Source organism: Artibeus jamaicensis, unplaced genomic scaffold (assembly GCF_021234435.1).
Source record: "Artibeus jamaicensis isolate MK-2021 breed Jamaican fruit bat unplaced genomic scaffold, CSHL_Jam_final contig_419, whole genome shotgun sequence".
In the NCBI taxonomy this organism is placed as follows: Eukaryota; Metazoa; Chordata; class Mammalia; order Chiroptera; family Phyllostomidae; genus Artibeus; species Artibeus jamaicensis.
This window is the reverse complement of record NW_026521824.1, coordinates 1373969-1396408: the sequence shown is the minus strand read 5'-3', so window position 1 is coordinate 1396408 and position 22440 is coordinate 1373969. Positions and strand designations below refer to the sequence as shown.

Below are 22440 nucleotides of genomic sequence, written 5' to 3'. Positions count from 1 at the left end.
CCCCTGACTTCCCAGTGCGCTCAGGCAACCCAGTCTAGGCTCTCCTGTTGCTTCTTCTTTGCTAAGCCCTTTGTTTCACTGTGCTCAGCTTTAATAAATGAATCCTCCTAGTCACCTAGACTTATGTTGTGAAATATTTCCTACATGAAGTCAAGAACCCATATACTACAGCTGGCCCTAGGCGGACCCACTCTGGGCCAGGCCCCCGTCTGGTAACATAATTACCTCTAATCCTTATCATGGTTGTGCTCAAGAGATATTACTATACCTATTTTTTAAAAGATTTTATTTATATATTTTAGAGAGAGGGGAAGGGAGAGAAAGAAACATCACTGTGTGGTTGCCTTTAGTATACCCCCAGCTGGGACCTGGCCCGCAACCCAAGCATGTGACCTGATTGGGAAACAAACCTGCGACCTTTTGGTTTGCAGGCCAGCATTCAATCCACTGAGCCACACCACCCAGGCTTACTATACCTATTTTATGAACAGAAAACAAATTCAGAGTCAGGAAAGGCTTGGGTTTAACTCAAAGTGACCCAATAACAAATGCTAATTTTAGCAATAAAAGCCCACTTTAGTGATTGCAGGGAGTCATGTAGCTAGACCCAGTGCCACTGAGGGAGGTAGGGAAAAGGAGGAAGGCAATGATGAAAGGCAGAAATGGCTTTTAGTTTTGATCTCCTCATTGCAAGTGTCAAACTCTTGGCCAGAGAGGTCATCTGGAACTGTCTGACCTAGAGCCAACTTGGATATGTGATAAATGGCTTTCCGTATCTGAAGAGCTACCAAGGAGCAAAGAGAGACAACTTTGATAGCCTGGGACAAGGTGTCAGCTGCCCATTTGTTAAAGCTTCAGGAATGGTGACTTTGTTTTATGATTGAACACCCCATGCAACAGTGGAGCAGACTACCTTAATGGGGTGGTGAACCTCCCATCACTTGGTAAGCAAGCACAACTGACTTTCTTATTTGCCAGGGATAACCCCCCAAAAAGGGTATTTTAGTGAGAGAGGTTGGCCTAGGTAATTATTTCCCTGCATGCGCTCAGACCAGAGAGTTTTCAAAAGGCCAGGCAAGGAATTCTGCCCCAAAATATCTTCAGCAGGAGGCTTTTGATTTTAACAATCCTAATCACACTTGAAGCTGTAGTCTGGCTTCTGCATGTTTGGGTGTTCTCTTTTCATGGAGTGGCAGGATGCAGGTTGGGGTGGAGGAGTAGATTCCTCTAGTTGCATCAGCTTTGGTGTGACCTCTGATATTTACCTTCTTTGTTCTCAAATAAACTAAACACACAAAAACTCATTTTCCTGGCTCAATAAAACAAGAGAGGCAGCCAGGTAGGTGAGGAGAAAACTGGGGCTTCTGTGAAATACATCTGGGGAATTCTCTGTAAGAGCCCTCCCCCTTGGTGGGCTCCTCAGAATTGGCTCTGGTTCCAGCAGGCCCAGAGGGCATCTTCTAACACTTATAACAGTGCTACATAGGCAAACCAGCTCTTGAGCACCTATTGTGTACCCAGCCCTGTCACACCAAGCGGTTATTTAAGCAGTTCTCACAGCACTGTGTGGTGAATTCAGTCCTGTATGTTGAGTTTTACCACTATGTATTGTCCTTTTGCTTAAAAAAACCCTGAAAGTCAACAGTGCATGCTCCAAAGCAAGGGTCCTTCCTGTCTCTTTGATGGGCACATCCCATCCTAAGGCTATTGTAAAGGTTGGGCCTGTCTGTAACAGCAGGCAGCACAAAGGAGCATCTAGGGGATTGCTCAGTATATGCTGGAAGACTGGCAGATGCCCAGCGCCAAAGTGGAGTGCAGTGAGCAGCCTGAATCAGGAAGCAGCAGACCTCCCATTAAGTCTGGATTCCAGCTGCCCGGACGACTTGGCAAAATATGGGAATCTCTTAAGCCTATTCCCCTATATACGTATTTAACACCTGGCTGCAAAAGGGACTCTCCTGGCACCCAACCAACTAAACTTCCGCCTACTTCCCCTAAATCCTTCCCTCTCGCTGCCCCTCCTCCACAGCTCACTAGCCTTTCCTGGATTTCGGAAGTGCCCTTAATTCTGCCCTGTATCCTGGTCTTCGCACCAGCAGTCCCTCTCCCAAGTCTGCACTGCCCCCACACCTTTTTGTGTGGCACCTCTCCCTTAGTTTCATCTAACCTAGCCCCCAGTATTTTCCACTCTAGTACTTATACAAATTATAAACCTTTGTTCGTGTTTTGTCTCATTACTTCCGTTAGGAGACAGAGAGGGCCTGGATCTTCTGTTGCTGGCTACTGCTTTGAGTCAGCAAATACCTGATGACTGAATGAGAGTGCCAGAGGTGTTTCTGGCTGGGGCAAAGACCGTGGACGCCGCGGACGCAGCGCCCCGAATCCCCAGGAGTAGCCGGGAAAACGTGAACCTCAGACCAGGTGGGGGACTGGAGCCTGGGCCAAGGCCGCAGGAGGCTACGCCGGAAGCTGTTCGTACCTACGACCTGCAGCCGCTGGCCCTGCTGCCGCCAGCCAAAGACATGGACGCCAGGTCGGTTGGCAAACCGGGTGCCCTAGGAGCCGGGGACCAAAGAGAAAACTGAGGACACCGAACCCCAGAGGACAGTGACGCGAGCCCTCCTCGGAACCCGCAGTAGCTGCAGCATACGACTCTGGGAGTTGTAGTTCTCGGTTCCTGGAGAGGCCGGCCCGCGAGCTCCAGGAAAGTGGCGTGTCGTGAGGATGAAGAACTACATTTCCCAGAAGGCGGGGAGAAGGTGGGGTCACAGGGAAAGGGTCCCGGCTGGCTGCGCTTCCCGGGCGCAATGAGGCCGGTCCTAGAGGCCAGTGTCTGCCGCGAGGCCCCTACGTGGTCTGGCCAGGCCCCTGGTTGAGAGAATCTGTGGGCCTGGGAGCAGAGCCAATGAGCAGCTCCCTGGCAGGGCCCGACTGCTGCGGAGGACTCGACAATATTGACTTTAGGAAGGTACTGAGCTCATTAAGCCTCCAGGAGTACACGGAGAGGGTTCCAGAGCGTCCGCGTACCACGCAGGCCTGCGGGCACCGCCCCCAACGCCTGGAGGGTGGGTCCATCTTCACTAGGGAAACTGGGGCGGGGCGAAGTGCTGCTGCTTGACTGGCGAGGGCTAGCGAGTGCGCGTGTGCCTGCTTGTGAGCCTCAGGGACTGTGTGTGTGTGAGGTCTCATAGTCAAGGGTTGCGATGCGAGTCCCTGAGATTGTGAGTCTCTGAGAGTGTGTGGCTGGAGCTGCTCTGAGAGCAGATCCGGGAGTCTGCGTGTGAATGTGATGACCAGCACACCCCTGCAACGTGTGGGAATGTGAAGCAGGCATGCGTGTTTGGGAGTGTGGATGGTGGAAGCATGCTGATGTTGGACCTGGAAGGGTTCCCGCTGGTATTTAACCTGCACGTGTGTGAATGCGTGTGCGTGAATGTGAAGCAGGCATGCCTGTTTGGGAGTGTGGATGGTGGAAGCATGCTGATGTGGGACCTGGAAGGGTTCCCGCTGGTATTTAACCCACAGGGCAGGGGGCTTGCTCTGTGCTGCGGAATATGGCCTGTTTCCTTGGCGGGCGGGTCGGGGAAGCATCTGGCCAAAAGGGAGGCGTCGTGGCGCCGAGCGGAGCGCATTTCTTTGCAAGTCGTAGGCCGCAGTTTGCCTTTTCATGGCGTCTGTCCTCTGGCTCCCGATTCCAATGGTTTCCTCCTTCCTGCATTTTCTCTTAGATTTTGCATTTACCTTTTTCATTAATCAGCCACTCTCCATGGACCCCTAAGATGTATCTGTCCGAAGCAGCCTTTAATCTAACTAGGTTCCCTCTCTCAATGAATCTAACATTCATTCCCTCTCCTCATTCATTTATACAGGTGATCCTTACTGAGAATCTAGTTGGGGGACAGTTGGGGCCAGCTGTCATTGAGCTTCATGTTAGTGAGGGAGACAGTCAGCCCGGAAGCAGGACATTTTCTGAAGGACATAAAACTGGTCCATGTTTTAGGGAGTAGCTGGTGGGAGGTGGGATTAAAATCCCCTGATAGTGGTTTCCTGTCTGTGAGGGATGGTCTGAGACCTGCATGATGAACCAGCCAGTGGGACCAGGGGCTCCGGGTGCGGGTCAGCAGGGTAGGGGCTCAGGGGAGGAAGTACTGCTCCTGGCATGAAGAGAAGGCAAGCTCAGGGCTGGAGGGAGTCAGGACTGGTGGAAGTGGATGGGTGGGAAGCAGAAGAGAGAAAGATGTCTATCATCATCATCATCATCATTATTCTATAGTAAACTCTTCCTTAGGAATAATATGCAATCAGATGGAGTGAAAGATCACATGGGTACAGCTTAGACATCTCACAAAGTGAACGAACCTTCCCATGGAATGAGCACGGGGATCAAGTTGGATCATCACCACCTGCAGGGAGCCGACCTTGGGGGATGATTGTATTGATGACATTCTTAGCACCTTAAATTGTAAATGGCCATTAGAGAACCTCTGGATGTGCATGGTTGGTGGTGGGTCTGTGATTCATGTTTCCATCACAGCAAATCTCAGATACAAAGGGCACTTGGAATGCGAAAGAGGGACCTGTGGCATTGCCTGGCTCAGGTGGGCACTTCGTGGACTAGTGACTCCATGTGGAAGAGGAACTCACCATTAACCTGAGGTGGGAATGCCTTCCAGCCACCAGGGAAGATGCAGGAGCCAGGGGTCCCCCGGCGGGCCCCGTGGGGCATTAGGGCCCTGCCTCCCGGTGTCTGAGCAAGGCCTGTGTTCCAGATTTAGAAGAGGACGGTGAGGATCACCCACAGGAAGAAGATTAACTCAATGTTTGCTTCTTTGCCCTTTTCTCTGGAGCCCAATGGGCCTGTGCGGCTGGAGAGACCTGGGACAGGCCACTGTGACCTTAGTTGACTAGTGTTTCATTTTTTTCCACTGCTGCCCTTGTTGGTACAGTTAAGCTTTCTGTTGCCAAGGGATTTCCCTTCAAAAAAGTAAAACGACAACACACAGCATTATGTATTTGTTTTATGTGGTAGCTCTCCTCCCTCAGTGAAAATCTTTGGTTTTAAAGGACGTCAGCTGCTGGCCTGAGTGGTTTTTGAGGTTCTTCTTCACCCTGGGGGCAGCTGAGCTGCAGGATCTCAGTGTGTCGGCTCAGAGCCATCGAAGAGCAATACAGTGTGTCACATTTATAACTTAAATGTACCTAGTAGCCACATTTTAAAAAGTAAAAAGAAATTGGTGAGGTTACTTTTAACACGTTGTATTTATATCAAAAATACCATTTTGTCATGTGACACTCTGAGTACTCAGTGACCACATTTAGTGAGTGGCTACCATGTTGTACCAACCAGTGCAACTGTTGAGTGCAGTGTCCTTAACCAGTTATCTTCTGGACTTGTATCATTTGGTACAGAATCAGTTTTGCTTTTAACTTTAAAAAGTCACCTGTTGGGGTGTTGAGTGCACCTGCTCTAGCCTCGTTGACCAAGGCTCTTTTTTCCCTCACCACCGTGGAATTCCAGACCCTTATTCCTCAGCTTGGCAGCATCATGAAGCAAGCTGACTGATGGGTGGGTGGGAGCAGGGACTGCCAACTTGCTGTGCCTAGTCAGGAGCCCCTCTGGGACTCAGAAGATGACTCCAGAGGGGCTGAGAGATGCTGGCTGCTTGAAGAACCCAGGCTGGCAGGACACAGTCAAGGTGTATCCCTTTTATGCTCATGTATCATTGGGATCCTCTTCCATGTGGACTCACCTGGTCTTGTGACCAGATGGGTGGTGTCAGTCAGTGTAGGTGTCAAGAGGTACACTACAGTTTCTTCATCTATAGAATAGGGCTAGGAAGGGGGCTGTGATGAGGATCCAAATGAGATGAGGATGCAGAGGAGCTTTATGAATTGTAAAGTGCCTTCCACCTGATAGTGGTCTTAAGATGGCAATGTCCCTGTATTCAGGAAGCTTCAAGGTCGTTTTTAATGTGGGGGGTTAAATAAAACATTGGAGGCACAATGTTGGAGGCAGATATGGGATATCTTGATCGCCTTTTGGGCCAAGATATTTGTCTACTGGACAAATTGTTTTTAAAAGTCTTTTTATTTTTTTTTAAATTTTATTTATTTATCTTTAGAGAGAGGGAAAAGGAGGGAGGGAAACGTCAGTGTGTGGTTGTCTCTCACATGTGCCCTACTAGGGACCTGGACCACAACCCAGGCATGTGCCCTAACTGGGAATCAAACTGGCGACCCTTTGGTTTGCAGGCCAGCACTCAATCCACTGAGCCATACTAGTCAGGGCTGTTTAAAAAAATCTTTTGGTGTTATCACTTTAGGTGGAATAAATATACCCCATTGTATTGGATGACTCATTTTGTGATGTTCTCAAGGACATCGTTTTTGTTTTCAGTATTTTTTGGACTAGAGTTCAGACGGCAGGGCTCCCCTCTGCCTAACCTTGGGGACAGTCCCTTCAGCTCCTGTAGCCTCAGTTTCTCCTGAGCCCATCCTGGCTTGTCCTTAGTTGTCTGTGAAGATGGTGAATTGTGGGGGCAACTTTGCCTGCAAGTACCCCCGTATGCCACAGATGAAAGTGAAACTACCAAGACATGATCTGCTTGGGGAGCAGAGGTGGTCAGTCTCTCAGAGGAGAAGGACCAAGAACCTCTTCTTCAACGGCTTTTATTGGGTTGTAATATGCAGGAATACAGGTAAAGCTCATCAGTTAATGTCAGGCATCAAGGATCAAACAGTAGATAACATTTCAAAGAAATCTGAGGCCTTAGTCTGAGTCGGTGTCTGTCAGGTAAGGGGGTTGCAAAACCTTTGGGAGACATACTCATTTCCTGCTTGGACCCTTATCATATGAATGAAAGCACTCTTAGCAAAGCAGGCTTCACGGGACTGGGAATTCTTTCTTATGCCCTATCACCCCGGAACCCCCTCTAGCCGGCAAAGGGCTGCACTATCTTCCCAGTCATAGGTTTTTAGGCTTAAGTGGATTAGAGCCAGGAAGCCTTTCTCCCAGGTGGAAATGGGGACTCGGGCTATGTCAGAATAGCCAGGGGGGTGAGGGTCCATCACTCCCTCTGCTGCAGCTCCCCGTGTCCTTCTTTGAGGGCCTCCCAAGTGATCTTGTCTGGCTTAGGTTGCCCCTCCTCTGAGGGGTTTTTATCTATCCCTGACTAACCAGCCAAGCATTGGGGTCAGGGGATGAAGAAGCAGTGTTGCTGCCAGAGACAAGCTTTGTCTCCTTAGTGGCTCATAGTCTGGAGGTTGCTCACTCAGCCTTAGCCACGTGGAGGGGGGGTGGGGGGGGAGGTGTCAGTTATAACTCCTGAAACCAGGCAGAGCAGTTCCCAACAGTGAATGACATTGATGTTTCGTTTGTCAGACCAGCTCTGCATTCCTGGGATGACACCCACTTTGTCCTGCCATGTTATCCTGTGGATGTATTACTAGATTTGATTTACTGTTACGGTGTTGAGGGTTTTGGTGGCTGTGTTCATGAAGAATATAGTTTATAGTTTTCTTATAGTGTCTTTGTCTGGTTTTAGTATTAAGGTAATGCTGGCCTCTTAATGTAAGTTGGTCGGTGGGCCCTCTTCTATATTCTGAGAGAGATTTTGTGGAATTGGTGTTACATGCTCCTTAAGTATTAGGTAAAATTCATCTAATGAAACCTTCAGGGCCTGTGAGTTCAATTCCTTCAATAGATATATGACTGTGTCTTCTTGAATAAATCTCGGTAGCTTGTGTTTTTCCAGGATTGAACCATTTGGTCAGAGCTATTGAACTGTGGGCATGAGCTAGTTCTTAGTGTTCCCTCTTACCCTGTAATGTCCAAGAAGTTATGGGAAACCCCACTTTTAATCCTGGTATTGGTGATTTGTGTCTTATTTCTCCTTGGTCAGTATGGCTAGAGGTTTATTGACTTTATTTTTTCACAAAGAACAAGTTTTGAGTTTGATTTTTCCCCCTCTAGTTTTCGCTCTTCAATTTGATTGATTTTGAGTCTTTTTTCCTTCTGCTTCCTTTGAGTTTATTTGACTCCTCGATTTCTTAATTTCTTAAGGACAAAATTTATGTTACCGATTTGAGACTTTTCTTCTCCATTAATATAAGCTACACATTTTTCTCTTAACCTTGTATCCCACAATTTCTGATATGTTGTGTTTTTATTTCATTCAGTTCAAAATACTTTCAAATTTCCCTTTAGACTTCCTCTTGACCCATGGATTATTATACTTTAATAAGTATCTTTCTGTTATTGATTTCCTTAAAAATTTAATATATTTTATTGATTATGCTATTGCAGTTGTCCCATTTATTTTTCTCCTTTTTATTCCCATCTGCCCTGTACCCCCTCCCATCTGCATTCCCCCACCCTAGTTCATTTCCATGGGTTGTATATCAGTTCTTTGGCTTCTCTATTTCCCATGCTATTCTTAACCTGCCCCTGTCTATTTTGTACCTACCATTTATGCTTCTTATTTCTTGTACCTTTTCCTCCATTCTCCTCCTTTCCCTTCTCTGCTGATAGCCCTCCATGTGATCTCTATTTCTGTGAATCTGTTTCTGTTCTAGTTGTTTGCTTTGTTTTTGTTTTTTAAGGTTCAGTTGTTGATAGCTGTACAATTGTTGTCCTTTTACTGCTTATATTTTTTATCTTCTTTTTCTTAGATAAGTTCCTTTAACATTTCATATAATAAGGGCTGGTGATGACAAACTTGTTTACCTTGACCTTACTGGGAAGCACTTTATCTGCCCTTTCATTCTATATGATAGCTTTGCTGGATAGAGTAATCTTGGATATAGGTCCTTGCCTTTCATGACTTGGAATACTTCTTTCTAGCCCCTTCTTGCCTGCAAGGTTTCTTTTGAGAAATCAGCTGATAGTCTTATGGGAACTCCTTTGTAGGTAACTCCTTTTCTCTTGCCGCTTTTACTATTCTCTCTTTATCTTTAAATTTGGATAATGTAATTATGATGTGCCTTGGTGTGTTCTTCCTTGGGTCCGACTTCTTTGGGACTCTCTGAGCTTCCTGGACTTCCTGGAAGTTAATTTCTTTTGCCAGATTAGGGAAATTCTCCATTATGTTTTCAAATAAGTTTTCAATTTCTTGTTCTTCCTCTGCTCCTTCTGGCACACCTATGATTCGGATGTTGGAATGTTTAAAGTTGTCCGAGAGGTTCCTAAGCCTCTCCTCATATTTTTGAATTCTTGTTTCTTCATTCTGTTCTGATTGAATGTTTATTTTCTTCCTTCTACTCTAAATCATTGATTTGAGTGCTGGTTTCCTTTCCTTCACCACTGGTTCCCATGTACATTTTCCTTTAATTCACCTTTCATAGCCTTCACTTTTTCCTCTATTTTGTGACCATACTCAACCATTTGTTTTTTAATAATATATTTTATTGATTATATTATTACAGTTGTCCCATTTTTCCCCTTCATTCCCCTCCACTCTGTACACCCCTTCCTACCCACATTCCTCCCCTTTAGTTCATGTCCATGTGTCATAAGTTCTTAAGCTTCTACATTTCCCACACTACTCTTGCCCTCCCCCCTGTCTATTTTCTCACCACCATCTATGCTACTTATTCTCTGAACCTTCTCCCCTGCCTCTTCCCCCCACTCCTCTGTTGCTAACCCTCCATGCGATCTCCATTTCTGTGGCTCCATTCCTGTTTTAGCTGTCCACTTAGTTTGCTTTTGTTTTAGGTGTGGTCGTTAATAACTGTGAGTTTGTTGTCCTTTCACTGTTCACGTTTCCTTAACTTCTTTTTCTTAGATAAGTCCCTTTAACGTTTCATATAATAAGGGCTTGGTGATGATGAACTCCTTGAATTTGATCTTATCTGAGAAGCACCTTATCTGTCCTTCCATTCTAAATGAAAGCTTTGCTGGATAGAGCAATCTTGGATGTAGGTCCTTGCCTCTCATGACTTGGAATACTTCTTTCCAGCCCCTTCTTGCCTGTAAGGTCTCTTTTGAGAAATCAGCTGACAGTCTGATGGGGACTCCTTTGTAGGTGACTGTCCCCTTAGCTCTTGCTGCTTCTAGAATTCTCTCCTTCATTTTAATCTTGGCTAATGTAATGATGATGTGGCTTGGTGTGTTCCTCCTTGGGTCCACCTTCTTTGGGACTCTCAGCTTCCTGGACTTCCTGGAAGTCTATTTCCTTTGCCAGAATGGGGAAGCTCTCCTCTATTATTTGTTCAAATAAGTTTCCCACTTGTTGCCCTTCCTCTTCCCCTTCTGGTACCCCTATAATTCAGATGTTGGAACGTTTAAAGATGTCCTGGAGGTTTCTAAGCCTCTCCTCCTTTTTTTGAATTCTTCTGTCTTCATTCTTTTCTGTTTGGTTGTTCCTTTCTTCCTTCTGGTCCACTCCATTGATTTGAGTCCCAGTTTTCTTTCCATCACTATTGGTTCCCTGTGCATTTTGCTTCATTTCACTTAGCATAGCCTTCATTTTTTCATCTAATTTGTGACTAAAATCAACCAGTTCTGTGAGCATCCTGATCACCAGTGTTTTAAACTGTGCATATGATAGGTTGGCTATCTCTTGGTCACTTGAAAGTATTGGCTCTGGGGCTTTGATTTGTTCTTCTGTTTGAGCCATACTTTTTGGTCAGGTGGTGCCTGCTTCACATGAGGGGCAGCAGAACCTTAGGTGTTCACCAGGGCGGGGCAACCCAGTCTCTGGGCTGTGATGCTGTATGTGGGGGTGGGGGTCAGAGAGGGAACAATGGTGCTTGCTCCACTCTCTCTCGGATTTTGGTCCCCTCTGCCACTTCCCACAAGCAAATAGGGCCCTTCTGGTGCTGGTTCCTGGGTGGGTGGGCTTGTGTACAAGCCCTGTGGGTCTCTCCAACAAACTCTCCTGTGAGGCTGGGAGTCTTTCCTGGCACCTCAACCCCCACAAGTGTTTTCAATCAGTGCTTTTAGGCTATATTTCTTGGCGCTGGGGCCGTGTGTTGTGTGGTCTGTCTCACTGCCCATTTTCACCTGGTTTATCTGTGCACAAATTTGTGCCTGCGGTCAGCCAGCCACCTTATTTGCCTTACTGGGTCTGGTCATTTCCTCCCTGAGCTTGGGTCTTCCAGCCACCGCCTTTTCTTGCTGCAACCCCTCTTCACCAGCTGCCAACTCTGCCCCTCTTACCAGTCTGGATGAGGGTTTGTCGGACTTCCATACAATTCAATTTTCTGTCTATTCTGGTTGTATTTTTGTTTCGAAATCTTTGTTGTCTTTAATTTTGGTTGTGCAAGGAGGCACAATGTTTCCACCTACACCTCCATCACTGTGGAGTCTGAACCGTATCTGTGAGTATCCTAATTACCAGTGTTTTGAACTCTGCATCTGATAGGTTGGCTATATCTTCATTGCTTAGTTGTATTTTTTTTCTGGAGCTTTGATCTGTTTTTTTATTTGGGCCATATAATATTTTTTTGTTTTGACTCACCTGTTACATAGTAAGGGGTGGAGCCTTAGGTATTTGCCAGGGTGGGGCAACCCATGTTTTTTCATTGTGGTGCTGTATGTGGGGGAGCGGTCCAGGAGGAAACAAGGCCCCTTTCGGCCAGCTTTCCATCACTTTCTTTGCTACCCACAAGCACATTGGGCCCTTCTGACTCTGGTGGGTGGGTTTGTGTATGTTCTAGGACCCTGTGAGTCTCTCCAACAAACTCTTCTGTGAGGCCAGAAGTTTCTCCTGCTGCCACAACACCCACAGGTTTTTATAGCCAGAGGTTTTTAGGCTTTATTTCCCCATGCTGGAACCCTGGGCTGCGTGGTCTGTCTCCCTCCCCAGTTGTTCCTCCTGGTTTATTTGCACGCAAATAGGGGACCACTCACTCCTCCAGCTACCACCTTGCCACAGGTTGTCTCCACCTCGGCTGCCTGTCTCTACCCCTCCTACCAGTCTGGATGAAGTTTTCTTCTTTAACTCCTTGATTGCTAGACTTCCATGCACTTCAATTTCCTGGCAGTTCTGGTTTTTTTTTTTTGCTTGTTTTTAAATTTGTTGTCCTTCTTTTGGTTGTGCGAGGAGGCAAAGTTTATCTACCTACACCTTCATCTTGGCTGGAAGTCTGGTTATTGATTTCTAGTGTAATTTTGTTATGGTTTAATAACATACTTTTGTGCTCTTAATCTTTAATATTTAAATGCAGTACTTGTTTTGCCCTGAATGTGCCTCTCTCAGTGAGGGTTCTGTGTGCATCTTGAGAAGAATGTGCCCTCTACCCTTGTCGTGGGCATTCTGTCAGTGTCGGTCAATCCATGTGCTTGGTGTTTAAACCAATACTAGTGTTTTGCCTTTCACTCTGTCAGTCACTGAGAGAGGAGTGTTGAGGTCCCTGACTATAATTGTGAATTTGTCTTTTTCACCTTTTAGTTCTGTAAGTTTTTGTGTCAGGTGTTAGCCTCAGTTCTTTAACCTAAGAAGTGGGCAAGCCTCCCAGAATCGCTGCATGGACTGAGTACCATCGTCCTAATAGCTAATGTGTCTCAAGCTCCTCTGGTGCCAGATGCTATGCTGAGTGCTTCCTTGTATGATCTCATTTAATCCTGAGAGTCCCGTGAAGGAGGTGCCACTGTCGTTCAGATCTTACAGACGACATGTGACATGCCTAAGGTTAAAAAGAGTGTAAGGCACAGGCAGTCTGGGGCAGACTTTGTTCCAGGACCATCCTCTGCCCTGCTTCATTAAAGCCCTCGCAGGACTGGATGCCCAGTAACTTTCAGGTGAAGGTCAGCTGGCTTATTGTTATTATTGCCTTTAACTCATAATGTGTATTTAAGTAAACATGCTCAGTGGTGCTGACCTGGTGGGGCCTGTTGGGGCCCTTGAGGGTGGCTGGAGGGAAGGATCTGCAGTTCACAGTCCTGGGGGGAAGAAGGGAGAGGGGAACCTGGGGAGAAGATGAGGACTTCGAGAAGCACAGGACCAAGCCACAGCCTTCACTCCCAGGAAGGTGGCCTGCTTGGGCCCCATTGCTTGGGGAGCATGGGTCCTCAGAGCCTTTTGCTCATAGCCCTGGACAAAGCTGTTGAGTGAGGAAGAATGAGTAAACAACCTTCCCTGGCCTGAAGGGAGATGTGGATTTAGGGAATTGGAGCAGCTGCTGGCTGTTTCATTTTATTGTGGGACATAGGGACACTCCGAAGCTCTGTTTTTTTCAAAAAGTGTCTGCAGTGGGTCACTGTCACATTGTGACATCTCAACAAGCCTCCTGCCTGAACGGGGTTTGCAGGGCATGCCTGACCTTCACCTCTAGCATGGGGCCATGCCACCTGGGTCAGTGTCCTGTCTCTGGCTTTTCCTGAGGTTACATGTATTCCTGGGGGCCCTTCCAGAAGGAGTGGTGTGATGTCTGTCTAAGCAAACGGAGGGAGGGGACACAACAGCCTGGGCCCTAGAAGCACCCTCTGAACCTTGTACTTTCACACCTGTTTTCCCCTCTGTCCAGTATGTGACCTTGTGGGGACAATCTTGTCACCCTGGGCTGCGACTGGTCACGAGACGCCTGCCTGTGTCTTTCTTGGAGGGTGGAACACCCTGATCCCAGCCCATATGGGGGCTGGCTGGCAACCTTCTGTGCAGTCAGTGCTCCCCCACCCCAAAGCAGGGTAGGATAAATGAGATTGGGGAGCTGCCTTAGGGTGAAACTTCTTCAAGGAAGAAGACTTTGACACATTTACTCTTAGTCTGGTCCAGTTGCAGGGCTCCTAACCAGAAGTTGGCCAGTGCCTGTTGTCCGAATCAACTGAGAGCGCCAGGGCATGTTGGGTTCCCTGGGAGAGGCGGGGGGCTGTGGTTCCAAAGATGTCTGTCACAGCGATGGAGGATCCTGCTGGATGACCCTGTCCTTTTGGGCCCCCACCCCCACCCTTCCTCCTGTCCTTTGGTCTCTCTGGTATGTGGGTTTTACTTGTGATCAATGTGATGACTCTCTGGGCCCCTGCTGTTTATTTGGATGTCACAATGTGACCCTGGGTGCTGCTGACTTGTGGAGGTCACTTCCTGGAGTGTTCTCAAATCCCTCAGTAAAGTGAACCTGCCGTGAGCTACTTCCTTACCAATCCAGGGGGCTGCCATAGCCAGGCCTGTCCGCCGGACCACGGGGAGCCCTTCCCGGCTGCGGTAGGTAGCGCCTCTCCGATTCGGGCCCAGAGAGCTCTGCAGTCTGTGGCCTCAGAGGCGGTTCTCTTCCTAGAGTTACAGGGCAGAAGAAAGCCGGGGTCTCTGCTACTTTAATAAGGTTGGAATGGAGAGGGGGTAGGGGGGCACTTCCCTTGGTGATGGCTGCTCACAGGCCTGCAAGGCAGCTGAGGGACCTCCTGCTCTGCTCCTGTCTGACCCTGTGGTGGGTTCTCTTCTGCCAGGCCAGTTACAGGATTGAGGTCTACCCTCTGAGGTGGGTTTTATCTGGCGGGGGAAGTCGTAGGGGCTCATCCCTGCTGCCTGGAATCTTCTGTGGACTGTGACTCATTCTGTTTTGCTGAGCAGGCCTCTCCGGGCAACAGAAATCCCTGCCACTGACCAGGGTGATGGGAGTACCTGATACTTTCCTCCCACCAAGGCAGGTTGACCCCAGGGCACTGGGACCCCAGTGGGCGGGAGGCAAGGTTTCAGTTTTGACCCACGCGGCCCTGATTGAGAGGCCTGCCCAGATGTCGGTGGCTGCTGGCTTCAGACAGTACCAGCTGGTCAACCTGTTGGTTCCTTGGTTTCCCTCCTCCACCTCTGCTCCCACAAAAGATGAAAGAAGCACATTTCTTCTTTCTCATTTGCCTGGTCTCCTTGGGATTTTCATCCTTGTCCCTTTGGCAGCGGTGGCCCTAAGTCCTGACCGAAAGCCCAGTTTCTATCAGGAATCTGGAAGGGCTGGGCTAGCCAGCCGGGCTCTGCTCTCAGCCTGGATACGGGGCTTCTCCCAGGCCCTGGCCTTCTTATCGGCAAAATAGATGGAACAGTAGTGCATTTCTTCCTGGGTGGTTGGGAAGACTGCTTGAGATAAGGTATGTGAACTTGGAACTTTAAATGAATGCTCACTGGTCTTGTGAACTGGCAGGCTCAGCATCTGTTGAATAACACTGAATTGAATTCTTGAAACTATCTTAAGCATTTGAGAGGATAGTGTTTACTCCAAGGGCCTGGTGGTGAAATAGGGGACAGCACTCCCAGCTCCCAGGGTTGCCGGGTGCTGGTGCTCTGTTCCCGAGGCGTGATCCACACCTGGTGAAGGCACAGTCCTCTGTGCCCCCTGTGGGAGGTCTGACAAACGAGCACTCTGGCTTCCGGGCTCTGTCCCCCCAGAGAGTCCCCTGTGCCACTGCAGTCAGTAGCCAGCCTCATTCCCTGGGCAGCCACTGTTGGGGAGCTGCTCCTCCTTAGACCCCCCTGAACCATTTGTCCAGCTTTTTCCTTCCCGCTTCTGTTCACAGGGCTCGGTTCTCAGCTGGCCACCCTCTGCACCCTCTACCCAGCTGGATGGGACTCTGTCTGCCCCTCACACTTGACTCTCCCTCCTCTTGTGTAGAGGCCCAGAGCTGGGGGTACACAGGGTTTGCCTGGGTCCTTGAGCAGGTAGGTGTACATGCCCTTAGCCAGCCCCTGGCCCCCACTAGGACCCAGGGAGGCGTGGTAAGGACCAGAGAACCCTGAGATAGTGTAGGCTGTGGGACGCCAGTGGGGCCTGGAGAGCAGGCCTTCAAGGCTGTGAACTGGGCCTCGGGTGCTGTTTCACAGCATGAGGTGCTGAGAACTTAACTGTAGCGCACAGGCTTGGTGGGCAGTGGCGGGAGAGAATGTTCTACTCCTCTCTGCTTGGTGAAAATCGGACCACAGCCAGCTGTGCACCCTGACTGCAGACTGCAGGGGGAGTTTCATCATCTGAATTCAGCTGCTCGATTGTGTTCAAGGTCAGGAGGACGGGGAATAGAGGAGTCGGGTTTAGCAGAATGGTGCCCTGCCAGGACTCTCCTTGAAGGGGGCGTCTGGCCAACAGTAAAGTCCTTGCCCATGGAATTGCCATTAAAACCCCATGGGACTCTTAGTGCTGAGTTAGCAAGTGTCAGGAAGCTCCTTGCTCCAGGGGGGTGGGGCGGGGGGCGGGGCGGGGGATATGCCCAGGCCCTCAGACCCTGTGTGGGAGCTGCTGGTTGGTGGGGACTCCTGGATTCCGGAATTGAGGAATGGGGGTAATGGTCCCTGAGTGTGGGCTGAGGTCATCCCTAAACACCATGCATCTAGATGCACACCCCAGGGACAGGCAGGTCTCAACTGAGGTGACCTGCCTTCAGTAGAGTCCAGCCCTGGGGTTTCTAAGCACACGTTGGGGCCCTGCCCTCTCCTTAGTCTGGCCCTCCCACCTCCTGTCAGTGCTTGTGAACATTGCTGAATCTCTCAGCTTTAGAGATACCATAAAAATAAATATTTGTGAAGCACAGTGTCTGGGCAGCTGGTGACTCTGACCATGCCTCCTGAGTCCAGAGGGGTCTGCTGCCCACCTGCAGAATGCTCAGAGTGGCCCCTGGACAGTTCATGCCTCCTGGGGAAAGCCAGAGGGAGGGGACCGCAGTCCCAGGAGCACAGGTGGCCAAGCTGGAGGGCCCCTCAGAGACATGCTTTTTACTCCTGAGTTTTACTGATGATTGAATGAGGATCACTGTTTGCTCAGAAAACATTTCCTCTTCGTGTCAGGCAGAAGATACAAAAGGTGGGGTAGAAATGGCCCCTTGCCCAGGGAGCAATTGCAGGATAGGGACAGATAATCAGGTATTTGTAATGGGGTGTGTACTAAGGAGACAAAGGAGAGTGCCATGGGTGAGGGTGGAGGAGGTACTCCCGCTGAGTCTTGAAGGGTGAACACTGGTTTGCTGGGGGAACTTACAGAGGGAGAGAAGTTGTTTCACACACGTGCATAAGCCATTGGGAAAGGTGCAGCATGCCATGTTTGGTATGGGTGAAGGGGTAGGGCAGGAAGGCTGGCAGGTGGGGTGAATCCTCATCTGTCAGTGAATGCTGAGAGCAGTGAGCCCTGGGTTGATGAGGAGGTGTGTACTGGGCATGGCAGAAAGTGGGGCTCTGTGGGCATCGTCCTGAGGGCCACTGGATGTGCTGGCATGTGGAACAGGGGAACTGTGGGATCGCCACACAAACAACCTGTGAGTGGTGTAGGGGCAGCGGCAAGGTGGGTTTGGGTTGCTAGGGGTAGAAGGAGCAGAGATGAGTGTGACTGCCCGCTGCGGAGGGTCTGCTGTTCACTCCTCTGGAGCAGCTGAGCAGGACCAGAGCAGGGCTGTGTGGTTTCCCAGGCCGGCTTTCCTCCTCGAAGGTCCTCCCTATGGACTGGGCCTTGCAGTCAGACATGCTTAAAAAATGTGTCTTACCAGACAAGCCAGAATGTCCACCGGTTCAGCCCTCGGGGTCTTGAGGCTTTGGAGCTGGGCGCAGATGTCCCTAGCTCAGTTCTGAGGCCTGTTCCAGTTGCTTGTCTTCAAGAGTGGCTGCGCCCTGCCTGGTGTGTTCTCTAGGGGAACGAGAAGCTTCCTGCCGTGGTCCTGGGCTTGGTGAGGCCCAGCTCTGAGAGCCGCCAAGTCTCTGATGGAGGCCAGGGTACTTACTGCTGGGACGAGACAGAGGAGCTGGAAGGCCCAGTGTGGTTTGCAGGCCTGCCCAGTGGGCATTGGCAGTGCCCACAGTGGGCCCAGAGGCCACAGTCAGCCTGGGGCAAGGCTGTGCACCCAGCACCCCTCCTCACTATAGGCTGAGTTGTTCTTTTGTCATTCATTCATTAATGCATTCTGTGTTCCTGTGATCACATTCCCTCAGTCATTTTGCGCTAATGGTGCACCTTCCGTGCCTTTGTCAGTTCATTCATTCCTCATGCACTGTTAGGTTGGTCTGAATTGGAGTGCTTATCTCTGCATAGCTCCACCCTTGGCCACACAGACAGGTGAAGGTTTGCTCTTGAGAAACACAGGCTAATGGGAGAGGAGGCTCACACAAGTGAAGGACGTGCCAGGCCACATCCTCCACACTCAGTGGCTTTCTGGAATCATACTACCGTCACACCCAGCAGTGTCTGGATGGCAGGCCGAGTTAGGCCAGAAGAAGGTCCTGGTGGAGTGCATGGCATGGCGGCTGCTGCTTGTTCCCCTGCTCGGGGCTGCGGGGCAGACCTCTCAGGGGCTTCATCCTCTCCCCTCCCCTCTGAGTGTGAGACAGATGCTTGGGGAAGAAGACACTGGGTCCTCAAGCAACAGAACCAAAGCACCATGAGAATAGACATTGTGGTCAAGATGGGAACTCTGACAGACTTAGACTTATTTTCCTTGAGTTGCATATGGAGAGTGACTAGAATGCTTTCAGTGCTCTGGGCCTCTAACACCCTCTGTAACAAGAGAAAGAGAAGTACAAAGGGTAATGCAGGGACCGGGGGAGGTGTCTTAGCTTTTTAAAGAAAGAAATCAGTGCTGAAAGAGTTGAGCTCTTCTCCCCTCTGGTCCCTAGTGGCAGGGCTCTCAGCTGTGTGTACTTCTGTCCCTTGGGGCATCCGGGCATGTCTGGAGACAGTTTTAGTTGTCGCTGCTGAGGGAAGCTACCTGAATGGAGTTGGTGAGGGCTGGGGTGCCAGCCCTCAGTGTGGGGACAAGTGGCCCTACTCCAGATACCATGAACTCTGTGTTGCACGTCAGTCTTTGTTTAAACACACAGGGAAAGAATTTTTAGTCCATGTGGTTGGGTGTTGCTATGTAAATATGTGATGCATGCTTTAGAGACTCTGCAGCTCGCCCTGTGCAGTCGGCGTGCCACACACCGATGCATGAGTGCAGTTTGCAACTCTGTAGCTTACCTACTTTAGGGGTGGGCTGTACTGTAGTTTTCTGTCCTTCCATAGATGGACATTTTCTTTCTCTTTTTAAATTGAAGAGCAAACCCTTACTAGAAATCCGTACCCATGTTTCCTCCCTCTCCCATATCCCTGCCTCCCCAACACAAACAACTGGGTTCTTGATGTCTGCTTTGAAAACTTTCATCACTCTGACAGGCAGAAGCTACCTCCTGTCCCTGGCTCTGAGAGGTGGTTTGCTACATATTCAGTGTAGCCTACTGCTATTGTCTAGTTCATTTGTCTTCTAAGACTTGACTCTTTTACTCCTTATATCTCCGAGATTCCTTGTAATTGTAGTGCATTCATTTCCCCCTGTTATTTAATGTTGCATACAGTGAATAAACTGTCATGTAAAAATTCCATTCTCCCATTGATAGATAAATGGGCTGTTTCCAGTTTAGGATTATTTCAGGCAAGGCTGCTGTGAACCCTGCTGTGTACACGTGCGAGCGTCTCTCCAGGGTGCATGCCCGGGGGGGAAGCATGTCTGTTTTCCAGAGGGGCCGTACAGGTGCATGCCATAGGTGCCCCGGCCAGCTCTTCCATCAGGACAGACTCTCGCAGCGTTCACTCCAGTGGGCCGTGCCTTTGTTTACCTTGCCAGGCACCCATCGTGGGCACTGGTTATTTTTCACCATTCACAAAATGATGTGATGAATACCCCCCAGATTGTAAGAAGTCAGTAACATTTTCCATTCCAGAGGCAGGCTGAGGAGGGCAGTCATGTGCCTATGCCCCACGGCTGAAGAGGGCAGAGCCGCCCTCTTGCAGGCTGACTCACTATTGGGTGCAGTGCTCTGGAGACTCTGGGTGGGCAGCCCAGGAGATACTCAACTGATTCCATGGGTAGTGTGCTCCAGGACTCAGTTTCCCATTCCGGTCATGGCGACAGTAACACATGAGAGAAGTGGGTATGACGTGCTGGCGGGCTCTGGAAAGCTGTTACTCTCATTGCCACTGCTCAGATGGACACATTAGCATTGCAGGTTTGCAGAGAGGGAGGCCTTTGCACATGCACTGGTCACACATGTGAGTTTCTCTGGGGCAGATGCCTGCGAGTAGAACTGGCTACGTGGGAGTCCGCCAGGTCACTTCACAGCCTCATCAACACTCAGGACTGCCTGCCATTCAGGTGGTAGAGAAGAGGCACATGGGTTGCTTAGCTTGGTTTACTTGGTTGCTGGTGAAGCTTTGCGTCTCTGCACGCGATGCCGGTCCCTCATTTGCTCTGTGGTCTCTGGCTGTCTTGGCAGGGTCCCCGTCACAGCACCTGGTGATGCAGGTGTCAGGCCCAGTGGGGTCACTTCCCATCTGGGTGCCGGACACTCATCCTCTAAGCCACTGATTTCCCGTCTGGCATCCGTGCACACTGCTCTGGAGCTCACCTGGCTCCCAACAAGGCACGACACAGCTGACTGGGTTTTGGCTCTTTATCTTCAGTTTTATGAGATCACACTGCAATAACCTTTATTGGACTTGGATGTGCCTGAGCCTTCCAGCGTGTTCCCAGAGGGTAACTTCTGAGTTCTGGGGGCTTGTCGTTCCTTTGGGCTGCCCTGTGTGGGGCTGGGTGGGGTCAGGAGGGGGCGGGGGGGGTCTCCTGCTGACACTGGCTCTGTCTCTGCAGGCAGACCTCTACGTTATGACCTGGCTGCTGGGCTACGTGGACCCCTCAGACCCCTGCTTTGTGGCTGCCATCTTCACCGTCATTTTCAACCCGCTCTTCTGGAATGTGGTGAGTGCCGCTGGGCAGTTGTGCAGACAGGGAGAGGAGCCCCTCCCTTCCCTCTGTCTCCTGTGGCCAGCATGGAGTCATCCCTTCTGCTGGCACCCGGATAGGGGATGCTGACCAGGGAAGCCCACGGTGTCCTGGTCAGCAGGGGGCCCCAGGCTGCTGCTGGGATGGCTGGGGCTGCAGGGCTGACCAGATGGGGCAGCCCACCTGTGCCCGGCAGTCTCACTTCATCTTCTCATTGGCGACATAGACTGTCTCAGGTTGGGGCTTTCTTTCCTCTGCTGTGCTAGTCAGTGGAGCTATGTTCTCACATGAGTTCCGTAAACACGGTTATTTTTCCTAAACAAGGCTTCCTGTAGAATGGTTTGCACATCACTAGCCTGAGGTGTGCTGGGTGGCGAGAACAAGCCCGCGAGGGGTGAAAACAGGAGACAGCTCAGCCTGCTCTCTGTGGGGGCAGAGGGCACTGGCAGAACGAGAGCTGAGGTGGTGGCAGGCTGCGCGGGAAGTGGCCTGGGCCCTGAAGGAGGCCTGGGAGGGAGGACAGACCCTCCTGCCGCAGCCTGTCCCTGAGATGACACCCCCTACCCCAAGCTCTTGGAGTTTCCAGTCCGGCTGTCCCACGTCACTACCTCTGGGGGACCAACAGGGTGGTAGGCATTCTGGGAGCTGGGCTGGTGGCCCCAGGGCCACGTGCCTGGGTTTGCTGAGGCAGAGCCCCCAACACCCTGTGATCGCCCTTGCATGCAGCTGAAAGAATAAGGCCAAGTTCAGTGATAGCAACACCCTGTTCCAGACTGTTTTCATTTCAGGTGACCCCTTGGTCCCCAGAGCAGAACAGGACCTGTTTTTCATCTGGTTTATGAGTTAGATCTTTCATCCATCTGGGGAGATTGGGAATGGTGGTGAGGCTGCTCCTCTCAAAGAGGTGGCGTTGCAAAGGCACCATCCCTCCTGTCCTAAGCATGCTGGGCCTGCCCTGATGCAGGCCCCCCCGTAGGAGCCGGCACAGGGGGGTCATGCTGTGGAGCCCCTCAGCCCTCCTTGCTCGAGGCTGCTCTGCCTGAACCTGTGCATCCCCCATCCTGTCCCACCCCACCCTTCAGCAACTGCTGCAGCAGACAGTGAAGGGGAAGAGGCTGTGGCAGGCTGAAAGAAGGCCCTCAGAGATCTCCACAGCCTAATCCTTGGGAAGTGGGAGGGTTACCGTGTGTGGCAAAAGGGCAGAGCAGAGAGGCTTGGCAGGTGTGATGAAGTACAGGACCTTGAGATGGGGAGATTCTCCTGGATTATTGGAGTGGGTCTGAACTACACTCAGGTGTATCCTTGTGAAGGGGGAGCAAAGGGAGGTATGGGGTACGGCCATGAGCTGAGGAAGGCTGCAGCCCCCGGAAGGTGGAAGAGGTAAGGAATGGATTCTCCTCCAGGGCCTATGGCGGGAGTGAGTCCCGGCCACGCCTTTGGTGGCCAGTGATGCTGATTCTGGACCTCTGGCCTGTAGAACTTTGAGAGGATATGGTCCTGTTGCTGTGAACGACCCAGCTTGTGATCATTTGTTACAGCAGCCACAGGAAACAAATACAGGATATTTAAAGGCTATTGATCTCTTCTGGCAGACACCAGGGTCTGCTGGGAGTGTGCACTGGTCTTTCTAGTCCACAGGCCTTTCCCCACAAGCCTGGCCTTGATCAGCAGTCATGCCGGTTCTCCCAGCACTGTGGGCGTGGCCTGGCAAGCACATGGTGGGTCCTGGGGACACTTCCTCATGCACGGGCCCCTGAGTTATTTCCTGCTGCCCCTTCTAACAG

At 50.4% G+C, this 22440-nt stretch overlaps 1 protein-coding gene across 6 annotated transcripts in view; it reads left to right on the top strand.

The window, feature by feature from the left end:
• The first annotated feature begins 2787 nt into the window (after positions 1-2787).
• Positions 2788-22440, top strand: part of PEMT (phosphatidylethanolamine N-methyltransferase) — a 79878-nt gene continuing 60225 nt past the window's right edge. Inside the window, exons 1-2 of one of the 6 annotated variants that reach the window (XM_037163247.2) lie at positions 2788-2968; positions 20525-20632. In XM_037163247.2, the coding sequence (XP_037019142.2) occupies positions 2906-2968; positions 20525-20632 (171 nt within the window). In that variant the 5' untranslated portion in view covers positions 2788-2905. The other 5 variants (XM_037163248.2, XM_037163243.2, XM_037163245.2 and 2 more) reach the window with 5 other exon arrangements.